The sequence below is a fragment of the Oratosquilla oratoria genome, chromosome 28 (assembly GCF_046742065.1).
Source record: "Oratosquilla oratoria isolate Oo_2021 chromosome 28, ASM4674206v1, whole genome shotgun sequence".
In the NCBI taxonomy this organism is placed as follows: Eukaryota; Metazoa; Arthropoda; class Malacostraca; order Stomatopoda; family Squillidae; genus Oratosquilla; species Oratosquilla oratoria.
Genome location: NC_134804.1, coordinates 37,216,883 through 37,234,374, shown reverse-complemented (window position 1 = coordinate 37,234,374; position 17,492 = coordinate 37,216,883). Strand labels below are relative to the sequence as shown.

The 17,492-nt window shown below is 39.5% G+C and overlaps 1 protein-coding gene across 2 annotated transcripts in view; it reads right to left on the bottom strand.

Annotated features, from left to right (window-relative positions):
- Window positions 1–17,492, bottom strand: part of htt (huntingtin) — a 125,416-nt gene that overhangs the window by 58,526 nt on the left and 49,398 nt on the right. The window contains exons 19-31 of one of the 2 annotated variants that reach the window (XM_076211210.1): window positions 16,999–17,068; window positions 16,779–16,894; window positions 15,753–15,938; window positions 15,088–15,302; window positions 14,721–14,741; window positions 13,600–13,723; window positions 12,189–12,349; window positions 8,343–8,491; window positions 5,991–6,127; window positions 5,681–5,815; window positions 3,667–3,771; window positions 3,068–3,351; window positions 1,135–1,277 (exon numbers count right to left, since the gene is read on the bottom strand). In XM_076211210.1, the coding sequence (XP_076067325.1) occupies window positions 1,135–1,277; window positions 3,068–3,351; window positions 3,667–3,771; window positions 5,681–5,815; window positions 5,991–6,127; window positions 8,343–8,491; window positions 12,189–12,349; window positions 13,600–13,723; window positions 14,721–14,741; window positions 15,088–15,302; window positions 15,753–15,938; window positions 16,779–16,894; window positions 16,999–17,068 (1,846 nt within the window). The remainder of the gene's footprint in view (window positions 1–1,134; window positions 1,278–3,067; window positions 3,352–3,666; window positions 3,772–5,680; window positions 5,816–5,990; window positions 6,128–8,342; window positions 8,492–12,188; window positions 12,350–13,599; window positions 13,724–14,720; window positions 14,742–15,087; window positions 15,303–15,752; window positions 15,939–16,778; window positions 16,895–16,998; window positions 17,069–17,492) is intronic. The other variant, XM_076211211.1, reaches the window with a different exon arrangement.

The window sequence follows — 17,492 nt, the reverse complement described above, 5'->3', positions numbered from 1 at the left end:
CTCTTCTCACTACCAGGCCCCTATGCACTTACAAAAACCCACATCTCCCTTCCCAGTTTCACCTTCATCCACATTAATCTTGAAGAAACCTCCTACTCCACTGCATGCTTACCTATCTCTTCTCTTACTAGCATAGCCATCCCTTCTCCTCTCTTTACACCTGACAAACACCCTCCCAATTACACTCCCAAACTCAAACTTGTCACTCCTTTTCAACTTAGTTTCACTCAATGCCAACACATTGATCTTTCTTCTCACATACATACTGTCATCTCTTCCCTTTTACTCTCATGTGTACCACATCCATGCACATTAAAAGACCCAAACCTTAGGGTTCTGGTTGGAAAACTCCTCCCACACCCTCTTATGCCTTTGCTTTTTTTAGGAATGTCCCCTTTGGGGCTACAGAGAGTAGGATGCCTAGTCCTATCCCTGTTCTGTTTTTGTTGCCTTTTATGACTCAAGTGGGAACACTTGGTGGCAGTATTCTTTCTCCCCTACCACAAGGTTAGGTAAAAAAGGAAATGAATATTCAGAGAAGTAGTACAGGACAGTATTAAGGGTGGGGGGCCAGCATAATGAAGGGACAGTTGTAGTATATTAAAGTAACATAGTTTCACTATGAATAGAAATTTCCTCTATCACAGACAAAATGTGTGTGGCATACAACTGAGCAGTTTTTTACCCCACAACAGCATGCAGCCAATACCCCAGACGGGGACAACACAATATCTCTTCTAAATGACTTATGGTCCTGCCTATGGGCTGTTACTGGTTTCTTGGAGGCTGTGGGTCTTCTGTAAGAGAGACTAGGAGCAACAGATTGATTGACTGATATGTTTTGACTTAAACAACATGCTTAAAGCAAAACTGATCATTTCTAAATTCTCTTGCACATCACATTGATGCAATGCTTTCTTTTATTAACATGAAATCTAAAATAAAGCTGAATGTGACTGAGATAAAGAAGATATAATAACAATTCATAAAGAACCTCAGCTTGTCTTTATACTACACATCCACTAACTTGTCATATTTACTCTAACCCACATTATCAAAACATCAAAATCTATAATGATTCCACAAATAATCCTAAAAGTGAAAAAAATATACAAAACAGACACTGCACATTACCTGCTTGGGCCAACTGAGCCAAAACTAGAAGAATGTGGTATGAAAGGTGATGAAGGAAATCTGGAGGATGACTAGAATGTAGGGCAGCCATCACCACACTTTGTAGTTCTGCCACACTTACTCTGACCACTTCTAACAAAAACCTGAGGCATACACAAAAATGAATTTATTAGTTTTGGAAGTTCATAATCCATAAGGAGCTAAGATGAGCGGGTAACAAGGGTAATGGATGGGAGTGGAATGGGTAAGAGTGGAATGGGTGAGAGTAGGTATGTGCTTTTGACTTGGCTACCTCATAAGGAGGAAGAACCTCTTGGTATATAAATAGATAAAAATCCATACATACCAAAGGCCCTTCTCCTTTGTAAAGGGGATGGCCAAGTCAAAGTACACATCCACTAGACATTAAAGACCTATTAACCTCCCCTGCCCCTCTCTCTCAGTATTTCAGGGATGAAGGGTCATCTCTGTCTCTTGCCGCACTATGTGGATTGAAGGCAATATAGCAAGATAAAGTTTCATGCTATTATTAAAACACTTCAGACCCTAGCTTTCTGCTGATATGATGCTACAACTTGCATTTTATTCTAGGTGCTATAAGACCATTTTACTTAAAAGTGAGGGAAAAAGCTGAGCATCCATTAGGAATTAACCCTTTGGCAATATGATGCCAGAGGGTGTGTGTGTATTTACCTAGTTGTATCTTACAGGAAGGGGAGCTACGCTCATGGTGTCCTATCTCTGTATCTTGCAGTATCTAAATTGTTGTTAAATTCTTGTATGTTTTTTGCACATTCTATCATTTCATCCAGTTTGTTCCATACATCCACCACACTGTGGGTAAAGCCATTCTTTTTCAGGTCTCTTCTATAACTGTCCTTTTTGAGTTTCTTTCCATGTTCTCTTGTATTTCTCATATCCCAATTTAGTAAGTCTTCTCTATCAAAGACTTCCGTACCTCTCATGTTTCTACAGATGGTCAACAAGTCTCCTCCTTCTCTTCTTTGTTCCAGGGTGGGTAACCCTAGTTTTGACAATATCTCTTCATACGACAGTTTTGAAAGTGTGAGGGCCATCTTCGTAGTTTTTTTTTTTTTTTTTTTTTTTATATTCTTTTTGGTACTGGGTGATCATAGTATCGCTGCATACTCCAGTCTTGGTCTTATCAGTGAGACTAGTATTTTCTTCACCATTTCTTCGTCCAAGTAAGTAAATGGCACTTTTATTGATCTCAGAAAGTTAAGTTGAAGTCCACTTCTCACTTCTAACTCCATTCCCAAATTTTGTTCAGATCTCTGCAGCGACTCACAGTCTATTTCAGGGCTCACTTTTCTCAACAACTTTGCCTCATCAGCAAAGAAGCATATGTAACTGTTCACACCCTTGTCCATGTCATTCACATAAGTAGCAAACATTATTGGAGCCAGTACCGATCCCTGTGGAACTCTACTAATCACCTTTTCCTAAGTAGAACCTTTATCTGTATTTACCTAGTTGTATGTATCTTACGGAAAGGGGAGCTACGCTTGCGGTGTCCTGTCACTGTATCTCACCATATCTAATTTGTTCTTAAATTCTTGTAATGTTTTTGCATGCACTATTGTTTCCTCTAGTTTGTTCCATACATGTATAAATTGAATAGCCATGGCAACATAAAGCATCCCAGTCAAAAGCCCTACCTTCACCTCAAACCACTCACTCTCTCCATTTCTAATTCTAACAGAGACTCTACTACTCTTGTAAAAACTCTTGACTACTCTTAACAGTTTTCCTCCTATCCCATATATCTGCAATACCTCCCACACTGCCTTCCTGTCTACCCTGTCATAAGCCTTTTAAATCCATGAAGGCCCAAAGATCATCCTTACCTTTTCCTAAAGCTTTCTCACATATCTTACAACAAAAATAAATAAAATAAAATAAAATGGGTTACCTGGCCATAGCCACAGAGGGCTGGGTCTCTGGCTGAGTAACATTCAAAGGATCTCGGAATGTGGTTCCTGCACTGGAGGATGCTTTCCCTCCTTCCTGAGGGGATGCCAAGTTCTCCTTACTTCCATCTATGCCACTGCCTGGAGTGTCATTCCGTACAAACTCCATACTCAACCCAAGTTCCTCTAATCTTGCTAAAACCAATTCTTGAGTAGAGTGAGTAATAAGTACTCGTATTAACAGAAGGATGCATCCTATCCACCTCTCAACACTGACAGTACTTTCCTGCAATAAGATTATAAGCCATTTTTTACACATTCCATTCTAATCATCTAAATATATCAACAAATATATATACATCCACACAAATAAATAAACTACACAAAATTAATATTAAACTCAATTACTGGGAAAGAAGAAGTGAGCTTATGGGGATTAGTTGCACAGTAGAACTAGGAAAGCTCACAACAGGTACAGAAAGAAGTAAATGTGGGCAAAAGTAAAGTGATGAGATGTGTAATGGGAGAAGGTAGCAATAAGTTGGAGACAAGTCTTAAAGGAGAGTTTAAAAACAGTATCAACAAACATATCATGACTTACCAATTCACAAGGAGAAGTGAAAAGAGCTTTGAGGACACAGTCAACAGGTCTGTATACACTCGGACATACGGCGTTCAAAACCTCAGCCACTGAAGCCAGAGAATCCTGCAAATGTTTATTCATTCAAAATCAATAACTTGTGCAAATAATGGAAAGGGAATTTTCTTAAGGGGACCGGCTGGTCAAGAATCGATGAAAATTGGGAAAAAAAATGAAAAACTGGGAAAAAAATTCTACATCTGCGTATGGCAATCGACAGTCTGTATGTGGAGTATTTAATCAAAATTTGCCTTATTTTCGTAATTATGGCAAATAAACCCCCTCCTCCCCCCAACTCGACCCCATCTCAGCCCTATGATACGTATTGGTCACTACAATATATATATTATTGCAATAAATAACAATAATTTGTAATGATTGAGTGCTATTCCTAGTGACTTCTGGCAACTGTCTCTGTACCAGAGGTTATATATAGACCCCAGAATGGGTAGATGCCTCAGAAAGCGATAAACAGTAGACAAAAATTGAGTGATACGCCCCACTGCAAGCCACCATCAATCCTTTTGTCATTTGACAAGCTGTTATACTATTTTTGAGATGCCATGTCCTCGCAAGCAAACCAAACACCTTCAGGAAGCTAGGAAAAGGCAATAATTACAAAGTAAGCAAGCTATGACACCCTAATGTAATAACCTGCCTAAAATGCAGGTGGGGACCAGGAGCTAGAAGACAGAGGATTATATGACTGGACATCAACATATATGACTGAATATGAATAAATTTTATTCTAAATATCATCAACATTCAAGCCTAAAAAGCTAAATAAGGAAATGCCATGATATCCCTTATTTATATTAGTATGTAGGGGTTCAAAGTTAGTGAAAACTTTGACGGCCCGTATCTCAAAACCTAAGTTTTATACCTTCAAACTTCTACTCCTCCATAACTTCTTAATCAATTTCAATGAAAATTCACACATAATATGTCTAAATCTGCCTGATTGATGAAATAGAACGTTTTTTTTTAATATCTGAAAGGGTTAATTTTTGCAAAAAAAAAAAAATCCCCTATTTGAAGGGGGACAGGGTGGGAAAAGATATAAAAATTAAAATTCCACAAACTAATTACTTTAACTAAAATTTCTCTCTATTAGTTTGAAGGTCTGGATAAGGTCCTTCCACCATATTAATTTCATTCATGTAGAGCAATTATTATAGGAGGAGTAGTCATTTCAAAATTATCAATTTTTTTGAAAAGGAGATGGGGGGGGCAAAACATGAAAGGGTTGTAGATTAGTTTTTTTGGGTTAGGAAAGATGTATATGGTGTCCTTAACTCCTGGCATAAATTTCTGTGCAATAACCCAATTAATAAAGATTTTCATCTTTTGATCAGCCGGTCCCCTTAAGGACTTGTTTCACTGACTGGAAACCTATAGCCATTTTTTTTTTTTTTTTTATGGTCAATGGTAAAGATATCTTATTTTGGTACATCTTGTTAATATTTTTAGAGCATTGTCTTTATAAGGTCTGGTGCATTTTTCAACTGGTTCTTAACTGAGAGAACCAGCTATGGAGGTCCAGTTTAGTTACCTAATTGTAGTATACAGGAAAGGAGCAATGCTTGTTGGGTCCCATCTCCTACTCTCAAATTTATCATATCTAGCCTCAAATTCATGTAAAGTTCCAGCTCAATCTATATTCTTGATATCCAATTATCATATTTAGATTTGAATTCATATATTGTTCCAGGTTGGTTTATATCACTTTATAACCTATTCCAAGTATTTATGCATCTATAGGGAAAACTGTATTTCTACACATCCTTTAGACATGTGTTTTTTTATGATTTGCATTAAGTGCTTCTCAAGCATAGCTTTCTTTTTTGGTTTCCTGAATCCTGTACTTGCAACTATTCTTAGCAAATTCAGCTTATTTTTTGGTTTCCCTACGATGTTTCTTGTTTCATGGGATTGAAGATCATATGGACTATTGGTAATTCTATCATCAACACACCTCACAATCCAAATTAACTTGTAACCTCGAAAGCAGTGGTAGAGTCACATCAATGACTTGGCGAGATAACTTCCTCCATCGCTCTTTGTTTGTGTCTCGAGTTGTCTTTAATATGAGAGAGAGAAGCTGCAAAACCTGTAAAAGATGACACAAAAATCTTCAACTGTTTCTAATACCAGAATTATTTATAAATTACTGTGGCTTAAATTCAAGAAAAAAAAAATTCACTGACAATAAAATATTCAAAATACTCAAAATATAAAATGTTAATAATAATCAATCTACATTTATTTCACTAGGGCAAATATACCTGATGGTAATGAGCTAATCGGAGAAGCATTGAGCTCAACACTTCCCTCTGAGTATCAAGTTCCTTTTGATCATTGGCTCCCGAAGTGCTACGATCAAGGAATAAGTCTTCGACTAGAGGTTGCAGCGCTCCAACACCTGTGAACCAAAAAAAAAAAAAAAAAAAAAAAATCTAGAGCTTTTACAATTCTCAATCCTTTTAACCAGATAATGATTGTAACAGATTTTGTTTTGTTTAAACTAATGAATTCAGCTGTGATGCAGAAAGACAAAATTAAGTCTTCATCAACTGAATAATTATGTTTTGTTGCAAGAATGACCCACTTCTTTACTTGACTTACAAATAAAATCTGATACAATTGATGCTATCACACACCATCATATAAAATGAAAATTAACATTACATACACACTGTCTTTTCTTAACAGTTTCTGTTATCTTACTTTGTATTCATATTCTAAAATCAAATTTATCTGAATAAACAACACCAATACATACCAAGGGTCATCCTCCCCCTTATACGGAAGGTGGTCATGTCAATGCACACACCCATCCCACAGTTATCAAAAGCCATTCATTTTCCCACCAATCTTAGCAACTTGTGGATAAAGGATCATCCCCGTTCTCTACCACACTGTTTGGGTCAAAGGTGATGCAGCAAAACAATATCTCCACAGCAGGACCTGACAGTCAGACCTGTTTTACCCCTCCACCTCCTTAAAAATATAGCAGTTCCATTCTTTATCCACTCAAAAAAATGATGATGTAGACAAAACATCTCTTCTGTTGATGTTACTCCTTCATTCATAATCACTCTCTCTTCTTTGCTCTACAGACATTCATTCTTCTTGCATCCAATACCCCTTTTATGCTATCCCCCCACTTCATTCTTGGTCTTCCTTTAGGTTCATTTCACTTTGTTATTCTTTTCTCACTTCTTTCCACATGCCAAATCTAACAGCTCTCTTTTCACCTCCTGAACAAACTGGAAACTTGCAGCCACACAGCAGCTAACAATAGTTCTTAGACCTTCGCATGGATTTCTCTGGGAAGAGACAGTGGATTGCTGTCTGTTATATTTATGTGGGACTGTTTCTACATCACCAGCTTAAAGTAAGCAGAAGTAGGAGGTGGAGAAAAGTTGCTGGTTGTCTGCTCTCCTAATGTGAAAAGTCAAGGAAACAGAGTCACTTTTGACAGAGAAAGCTCTTGGGTTAGGACTTGGGACTAAGTACTGCCAGTCCTGAGCACCTCCACAAAGAGTTATTTACCCAATTGCAGTATAAAGTATAGAAGCAATACTCATCGAGCCATGTCTCCTAATCTCCAGTTTATTATACCTAACTTCAAATTTATGTACAGCTCCAACTTAATCTATATCCTTGATTTTCAATTATATTTAAATCTGAATTTATATATTGTTCTAGCTTAGGCTATATTACCTTCCAGGCTATTCCAACTATATGGAAAATTGCATTTCTTCACATCCTTTATACATGTAGTCTTTCTTAATTTGTTCCAAGTGATGGCCTTGAGAGGGTTTTGAAGATAGGCATCAGGTTAATGATTCTCTGTAACATCTGCTTCATAAGACAACCACTTGTAGGTATCCTTCTTGGTTTCAGTAAACAAGAAAACAAGGACCAATGATGGGTACCTACTTACAGTGGTCCTGTGAGATGGACATCCGAGAAAATCATCTCCCTGATGCTCATCTTCAACACCCACACCTCCATCTAGAAGAGCATCCCATATGGGGCGAACACTGAGTCTCTGGATTGAACCCAATATCTCACTGTATTAACTTTGACTTTCATTCCCTTATTTTTTCACATAAGAGTAACTGACTACTAAGGAATATTCCCTTTCTCCTACTACTAAATGATGTCACAGACACAGACCTACTCTAATGCAACACAAAAGTCCAATATTTGTTTCACTGAGATATCTATGGGAGGACCAGTGTTTGCTACTGCCAGGCATGGGCTTCTGGTCAGTAAAAACAGAAGAAACAAAATAATTAAAATCTAATCCTAACAGTACAAGTTTTCACAATAAAAAAGCATAACCTAATAGACAAAGAAAGTGAGGAGCCTATGCTAGGAGGCATGTAGCTGTGGTTGAGACCTTCACCTTTGCCCAATGTGCTTGGACTGTTAGAACAGGTAACAGTCATTTCTGGGAACTGGAGAGGAATGCTGGATTCGAACCCACAAATAAGCAAATGTGAGACCAGCATGTTTCTGATTATGTCAACAGCACACATATCCAATAACAATAATACTATTCAGAGAAGCCAATCTTCAAACTTCAATAAGAAACCCAGTCACACCCAAAACATTATTCTAATTACAATGAGACAGTGGAGGCTGCCCACTGGCCATGAGGCCATCACAGAGCTGCATGATCTTCGGCACTCCAATGATACTCTTGCTATGGTAGCGTTCATATGAAAGAAGCACCATAAACCCAAACATGGCTGGGATCAGCTCCTCTGCACACCTGAAAGTTCAATAAAGGTACAATGATTATCACAGCAACACTCCATATATCATAATCTTGATCTCTTCCATACGAATCAAATATTCGCAACATATCAGGCTGCTTGATGTACAATAATGCATCACAATATGCACATTACAAAATATAAAGTTACGGCTTTTATACTCATTCTCTTTCACCCTGAATAAATATAACATCACAGAAAACTCGATCAAATGTGTTCACAGAATACAGGGGTGGGTCACTCAGCTACAACAAAATAAATATAATCATGAAGCCGATGCCAGCATTCTCATATACCACTTACAGGTCATGACACATACATTGGCATCATTGTATTCAAGAGGTTATGTGATATCTAAATTCATTGGGAAATATGTATGTATATATATATATATATATATATATATATATATATATATATATATATATATATATATATATATATATATATATATATATATATACATACATATACCAAAGGCTTTTTCCCCTTTACACGGGGGGTAGCCAAAAAGAAAAAGGCATAGAAATCACTCCCACCCATTTCATTTCCCATATATTCCACTCCTTTCCACCCTCCTCCCTCCCTCCTATCTTGGCACCTCCTGGATGACGGGTCATCCCTGCATCCTGTCCACTGCCTTGGGTCAGAAGCAGTGTCGCAAGACACAGCACATCCACAGCAAGGCCGCTTCATAAATTTGGCAATCTCCCCTTTCCGTCCCCTCATGCAAAAAAGGAGAAGATGGGGAGAAATCCCTTCGGGCTGCGTCAAAATTTTTTCTCATACATACTTCCTCCCCCCATCCCCCACCCACTCCCCCTCATGCATCACAGCCTCATCTGTACACAACCCTTCTCCATTCACCCCTATCTTCTGTCCTCTCCCGTCCTTCCTCTACAGACATTCCTCTCTTTTGTGAAGCCCCTTTCACCCCATCCATCCATCTCATCCTAGGATGCCCCCTCATATTCACTCCTTCCACCTCTGCCTTCCACACTTCTTTTTCTAATCTTTCTTCAATCATTCTTTCCATGTGTCCAAACCATCCTAATACTCTTTCATCAACCCTATCTCCCAGCTCCTTTTCCACCCCTGTTCTCCTCCTCACCTCCTCATTTCTCACTCTATCTAGCCTAGTAACCCCTATCATACTTCTTAGATATTTCATCTCAAACACATTCAAACTCCTTCTCTCTTCCTCTCTCATATTCCATGTTTCTGCCCACATTGCTGTTGGCACAATCACTCCTTCATATAACCTCCTCTTAGCATCCATTCCCAGATGTCTATTTCTCATTACACTTTTTAATCCACCAAGGCATTACTCTACATTCTACCTCCACCCCCACTCCTCCCTTTCCTGTCACATTCACACCCAAGTATCTGAAACTATCCACTTCCTCCAGCTTCTCACCCTTAATGCTCACTTCCAGCCTACTGGAATAAGACCACCAAAGATGTAATATATGAAAACGCTCTGCTTCATTAGTTTCTTTTCCAAGTGGTCTACTTTGCATATATATATATACATACATACATACATATACCAAGGCTTTTTTCCCCTTCCAAGGGAGGTAGCCAAAAAGGGAAAGGCATAAAAACACTCCCACCCATTTCATCCCTAAATACACTCCACACCCCTCCCACCCTCCCTCTCATCTGAGCACCTCCTGGATGACGGGTCATCCCTGCACCCTGCCCACCGCCCTGGGTCAGAAGCAGTGTCGCAAGACACAGCACATCCACAGCAAGGCAGCTTCATTTAATCGGCGACCCCCCCTCTCCGTCCCCCCTTGCATATAAGGAGAGGACGGGGAGAAATCCCTTCGGGCTGCGTCAAAATTTACTCACACATACTACCCCACCCCCCAGTCCATTCCTCCTCATGCAATCACAACATCATCCATATACAACCATTCTCCACTCACCTCTGTCTTCCGTCCTCTCCCTTCCTTCCTCAACAGACATTCCCCTCTTCCCCAAAGCCCCCTTCACCCCATCCATCCACCTCATCCTAAGACGTCCCCTCATGTTCACTCCCTCCACATCTGCCCTCCATACCTCTTTTACTAGTCTTTCTTCACTCATTCTTTCCATGTGTCCAAACCATCCTAATATTCTTTCATCAACCCTATCTCCCAAATCCTTTTTCACCCCTGTTCTCCTTCTCACCTCCTCATTTCTCACTCTATCCAGCCTAGTAACCCCCACCATACTTCTCAGACACCTCATCTCAAACACATTCAAACTCCTTCTCTCTTCTTCTCTTATGTTCCACGTTTCTGCCCCATACAGTGCTGTTGGCACAATCACTCCTTCATACAGTCTCCTCTTCGCATCCATTCCCAAATGTCCATTCCTCATTACACTCTTTAATCCACCAAGGCATTTACTCGCTTCTCTCAATCTACATTCTACCTCCACCTTCACTCCACCTTTTCCTGCTACCCTTGCACCCAAGTATCTAAAACTATCCACTTCCTCCAGTCGCTCTCCCTTAATGTTCACTTCCAGTCTACTGCCACTTTCACCCCTTGTACATCTCATCACCTTACTTTTACCCACATTTATCTTTAGCTTTCTTCTATCACATGCTCTCCCAAACTCTGCCACCAGCCTCCTCAATCCCTCCTCTGACCCTGCCACAAGCGCCGTGTCGTCCGCAAACAACAGCTGGCTCACCTCCCACTTTTCTCCATTTTCTTTAACCATCTCCAATCCCTGACCCACTACCCTATATATATATTCATATATATATATATATATATATATATATATATATATATATATATATAATATATATATATATTATATATATATACATACATATACATAATTATGTTCATGAGCTAAGTTTGTTAACAGGTCAATTTTTCCCATCTACAAAACAGATTTCAAGACCACAAACTTATCAAGCAAAAATAAACTGAAATTATGACCCACAAATTCAGAATATTTCTATTTGTATTGTTGTTGTCGTTCCCTAGACTGTCCGAGCAGTCCCGTCTCCCCAAGGAAGGCCACAGCCGAAACTGGGTTTTCCCACAAATCCTTTATAGAGTGTATGTTGTGTTGTTTGCGTGCATGATTGTGTATAATGCAGTCTTCCATTATGTGTTGTATGGTATGGGGTGAAGTGTTACATCCTGGGCAGCTGTTCACAACACGGTCGTCCAGCCTCTTCTGGTAGCTTAGAAGTGCTGGGTGGTGACCGCATCGCAGTCTGGCCAAGTGGACTCTGTCCTTTCGTGGGAGAGAGGATTCAGAAGGGTGGATATCAGGGGGTCTGGCATGCAGCAGTGTGTTGTCTTTCAGTGTGTTAATGGAGCGGTGAGTGATATGATTATGAATATGTTTCCGGAGGCTGGTATTTGGTGGTTGTGGAGGAAGAGAAGAGAGTATCTGTGCGTAATAAAGGTCTTTGGGTGTAGTTTTAATGTTTCTTGGTGTGTGTGGGTGTTCTGCTATGTAGTGTAGCGGGTATGTCCTGGAGCTGCAACGTCTACGTCGTGGGACCACCCCCCAACCCCAAGAGTTGGGGGCCAAACAGCAGCAACTACCCCTGGCCATCAGCTCTACGCAGATGGCACCGATCCCCAAAGAATATTTCTATAATTAATCTTGGTTAGAATTTCATTAATCATTGATCATTTACAAAGAAAATTCATCAAACACATTTCTGAAACTTACTTTATCTGACCTTCTTCAATATATTCAAACTGCTTAATGACATAACCGATGAATATTTGGTCAGAGTCGAGCAAACAGTAGTTGACTCTGATTTGAACAAGATGAATCAGCAACTGAAGAACTGCTCTCTGCATGACCACATCACTAGATACAGTGTACAACTGAAACCAAAATAATGAGAGAGATGAGGAAAGAGACAACTATTGGGTAAATACTGTGCACTAGCAGTGAAGGATTACATGAGAAGCCAAACCAAAGACAGGTACCTCTAAGTGGTGGTTGTGTAAGACTGATTACAACACTCAGCTACCCATTTTCAAAACCCATGAACCTGTTCACCATTTGGAGGTTCAGCCCCTGACAGTCTCTGGACCATGCCCAGATCTCTCTTTATTAATTTTTAATTTACTCCCCTCACCTTTTTACATAAGGAGAGCTGACAACCTCCTACTACTTCAATTGATAATGAAGAAACTGTCTAACACTTCTCCTTAAAAAGAAACTATTGAGCAAAGTAACAATAAAGTCCTTGTGGGAGATTTTAATTGCAAAGAGACCAATTAGGAATGGGATGCAAGTGGTACTGAAATGTAGATTCCAGAGGAGGTACTACTGTAAACCACTGACAAAGAAACAGTCCCACACTAATACATACATACATACATATACCAAGGCTTATTCCCCCTTCCAAGGGAGGTAGCCAAAAAGGGAAAGGCATAAAAACACTCCCACCCATTTCATCCCCAAATACACTCCACACCCCTCCCACCCTTCCTCTCATCTGAGCACCTCCTGGATGACGGGTCATCCCTGCACCCCGCCCACCGCCCTGGGTCCAACTTTCTTCCTAGACAAATTTATGGGAAAGGGGCTGAGAACCATGGCAATCCATTGATGAAGTACAGGCTTTCATTTTGTGATACTTGATGTAACAATTAATATTATTATCAGAGTTACTTTTCTATCTATCTATATACCAAGGGCTTCTTCCAACTTATAAGAGAGGTAGTCAAATCAAAAGATATGAACCCATTCCCATCCATTCCACTCCCATCCACCACCCTTGTTTCCCTCTCATCTTAGCTCTTCATGGACGAAGGGTCATCCCTGTCTCTCGCCCACTGCCTGAGTCAGAAGCAATCCAGCAAGACACAGCACATCCACAGCAGGGCCACTTCACTTACATGGCTACCCTTCCTCTCTGTCCCCTCACGCATAAAATAAAGATGGAGAGAAATCCCTCTGAGCTGCAACATAATATCATCCATACACATTCTCCATTCACCCTTATCCCCTGCCTTCTCCCTTCATTACTCAACAGACAATCCCCTTTTGCTCAAAGCCCCTTTCACTGCAAGATAATTCTGTGCTGCATATAAACCATAGAAGGGCAAAATAATCACACTCTTACCTTTAAAGCTTTGATGACAAGTGGTTCAAATAAGCGAATATATGAACTAAGGGAGCTCTTGTCACTGTTTCTTCCAATCATCTTAAAGATATTTGAGCTCCCCTTCCGCTGTGTTAAACTCGAACTGAAATAATTGGATCACATGTATATCATTAGTTCAAGACACACTCTGGGGTTTTGGGAGTATAGTTCATATTACTTGTGTTCATTCTGGTTTCAATCAGGGTTAAATAATCTACAAAATATGCAAACAGCTTCTTCATACACTGCAATAAAATGTCAAGCAAAACCCTATTTCAGTGAAATATTCAACCGCTAAAAGCTAAAATTATATAGTAATAACAAAAATGGAGAGAACTTTCTAGCGGAACCATTCTAGCCATAATCAAATGCTAACAAACGGCAAAGCTGACTGCAGCAGATAAAGCATTTTAAGAATTATGCTGATAATCTTCAAAATCTAAATACTGAAAAAAGTATTGCCCTGAGAAAGAAAGAAAGAGAGAGTCAGAGTGAGAGAGAATCAGAAAGAGAGTCAGAGTGAGAGAGAATCAGAGAGAGAGAGAGTCAGAGAGAGAGTCAAAGAGAGAAAAAGAGAGAAAGAGAAAGAGAAAGAGACAAAGAGACAGAGAGAGAAAGAGTCAGAAAGATACAGTGAAAGAGACAGAAAGAGAAAGATACAGTGAAAGCGACAGAGAGAGAAAGAGACGGAGAAAGATAAAGAGACAGAGAGAGAAAGAGAAAGAGAATGAGACACAGAGAGAAAGAGAAAGAGACAGAGAGAAACAGAGAGAAAAAGAAATAGAAAAAGAAAGAGAAAAAGAAAGAGAAAAAAAAGAGAGATAGAGAAAGAGGGAGGGAAAGAGAGAGGAACAGAGGGAGGGAATGAGAGAGGTAAAGGGAGAGGGAGTAGGAGAGGGAGAGAGGGAGGGAGAGGACAAAAATGAGAGGTGGGGGAAGGAAGAGGGAACAGAAGAGAGATGGAATGGAAGAGTGAGAAACAATTAGAGAAATGGTGAAAGAGAGAGAGAGATACTGCAAAACTTCAGCAACTGCTCAGAAGCCTCATTAGCTGCAAGAAATGTCAGAAAATGTCAAGAAAAAGTTACTAAAGCTCTGACCTTAAGGTATCACTGTACAACCTGAAAAAATACAAGTTAATTGGATGAAAAGAAAGAAAACAAAGAATATTCCAAACTGGTGCTCATCTCCCATGACCACCAAAATCCCTAAACAGTCCACATTGATTCGCAACCATGACACCATGCCAGGTATGACGAAAAGTACTCAGTTTGTATGAAATTGGCAGTTGCCGACAAGTCTAACGAAATAGACACCTGAATGTGAGGAAGGAGCCTTTATTAGTACGACATTTTGTTCGTTACAGCTTTACGAAATACATCCACATACTTGATAAAGCTGTAACAAGCAAAACACTATGCTAATAAAGGCTCCGTCTTCACACAGTGTTTATTATAAAGAACTCACCCTATGGTGTCGCTTTCAACCTGGCCTTCAGCCCCCTGCTTGATGTCCTTCTCCAGTTCAGCAAAAGGCCTCATAAGGCAGATGTGATGTAAACTATAACCCTGGTGGCAGGTGCTGTCTCTGTCCTGTCGACTGAGGGTGGACACGGAGCTTGTGGACTTGCTCAGGAGATGCCATGTTGCAGAGATGTTGGAGCCAAAAAGGCATTTGAGTAACTAAAACAAGAAGAATTGACAAACTTTAGTATTATAAAATCATCTATAGAATGCATACTATAGCATCCAGACACAACTTTCTATTTGCTCTCTGTAAAAAAAAAAAATAATAAAATAATAACAAAATGATGACGATTATGATGATATGGTTTAATGTCACAACCCCCCCCCCCCTATCGAGAGCCTAGGACAATGCCCCATATAGAGGATGCTGTAGCATGGAATTTAATGAACCATGCCCTTGGTTCAATTTCACTGGTGGCAGGGTTTAAATTGCAACCCCCTCAACTTTCACCACAAGTAATGTCGCCTTAACCCAGTCTGCCAGTGAGCTTCCAATAAATTAAATAAAAATGAATAAATAAATAAATCCAGTCAACATTATCACTCTAACACTCCGCAAAAAGTTAAATGTGAGATACAGCTTAGACTGCTTTCGACCCAATTCACCTGCTGCCCTGTGTGAATCGTCAAGGTTGGCAAATATACAGTCACAGCCTTCAGGTACTGTAGAAGTTCGTCAGCCAATCTTCCAAATTCATTCATTGATGCTACTTCCAGAATCCTGCTCAAGCTTAGCAAGGCAGCCTTTAAAACACCACAGAGTCTGTCCGTAGTATTATCATCAAGAGATATCTGGTAATAGAGATGGAAAATATGAAGTCAAAATACAATTCTTTCCTTATAAATAAAATTCTCACATTTTACTCAACATCTTACTGATAAACATGTTTTTTATCATTCATGCACATACATGCATATATATGCCGACAATCCCCCTTACAAGTAGCCAAAGTCATAAATCCACTCCCACCAATTTCATCCCCACATACTCCACTCCCATTCACCATCTCTCCCTCCCTCTTTTCTTGGCTCCTCTTGGATAATGGGTTATCCCTGCATCTCATCCACTCCCCTGAGTCAGGAGCAATGTAGCAAAGACAACACATCCATAGCAAGGGCACCTCATTTATTCAGAAGATAGGAAGAAATCCCTTCAAGCTGCATCAATATATCATTCACACATACTCCCTCACCCCCCCATCCCCCTCCCACTCCCTTCCATGCATCACAGCATTATCCATACAAAACTATTCCCCACTCACCCCCATCTTCTGTCTTCTCTCTTCCTTCCTCAACATTCCCTCTTTCCCAACACCTCTTTAACCCCTATCCATCCATCTCATCCTTGGTCACACCCTCATGTTCACTCCTTCCACCTCTGCCTTCCACACCTCTTTTACTAATCTTCTTCACTCATTCTTTCCATGTGTCCAAAGCATCCCAATACTCTTTCATTAACCCTTTCTTCCAACTCCCTTTCCATCCCCACTCTCCTCCTCACCTTCTCATTTCTCATTCTATCCAGCCTAGTAACCCCTACCATACTTCCTAGGCATTTCATCTCACATACATTTAAACTCTTCTTCTTTTATGCTCCATGTTTCTACCCCATACAGTGCTTTATGTACATACCCTATATATTTTATATGCATTCTTTACTACATCATATAACTTGATATATTCTGGAAGATGAGAAAAATTTCCAAGTCCTCCTGATTTTGCTACTTTCTTCTCACGATCCTCGCCATCTGAAGAATGAAAAATTGTTGCAGTAAAACAATACACTGCAATAAATATCAAAGGCTTGGAACCCTGATGCAGACTACAATACAATACCCTCAGATTTTTTTACCTGTTTTCTCCCCTTTTCCTGGGGAACTGGACCTTGTTTTCTCTCCCAAAGTCTCTGCTCGACTCTTTCTCTGTGAAGAGAAATTAAATGATAAATGGTGTCGTTATAAAGGGAAATTATGTAATTTGTGTTGAAATGAAAAGGCTACAAGACACAAGATTGAATTAACTTAAAAAAAAAGAAAAAAAAAGTGTAATATTTCTTTATAAGTAAAATTTTTAATCTAGATGAATCATATACAACTGGCCCATAGGGGCACTACAAAAACAGTCTCTACAGTACTGAATGCATGTCACTATGCAGTTAATACCACAAAAATAACATTGAGGCAGAATAGAAAATAAATAGCAAGGAAATAATGGGAAGAAGTGGATGAATAAATGATAAAGACTGAGAGAAGAGAGTAAAAAAAAAGTAAAAGTGAAAGAGGAAGAGAAAATAAAGCTAGGAACATTATATAAAGATGAGTGGCTGCATACCCAAGCAGTATTAGG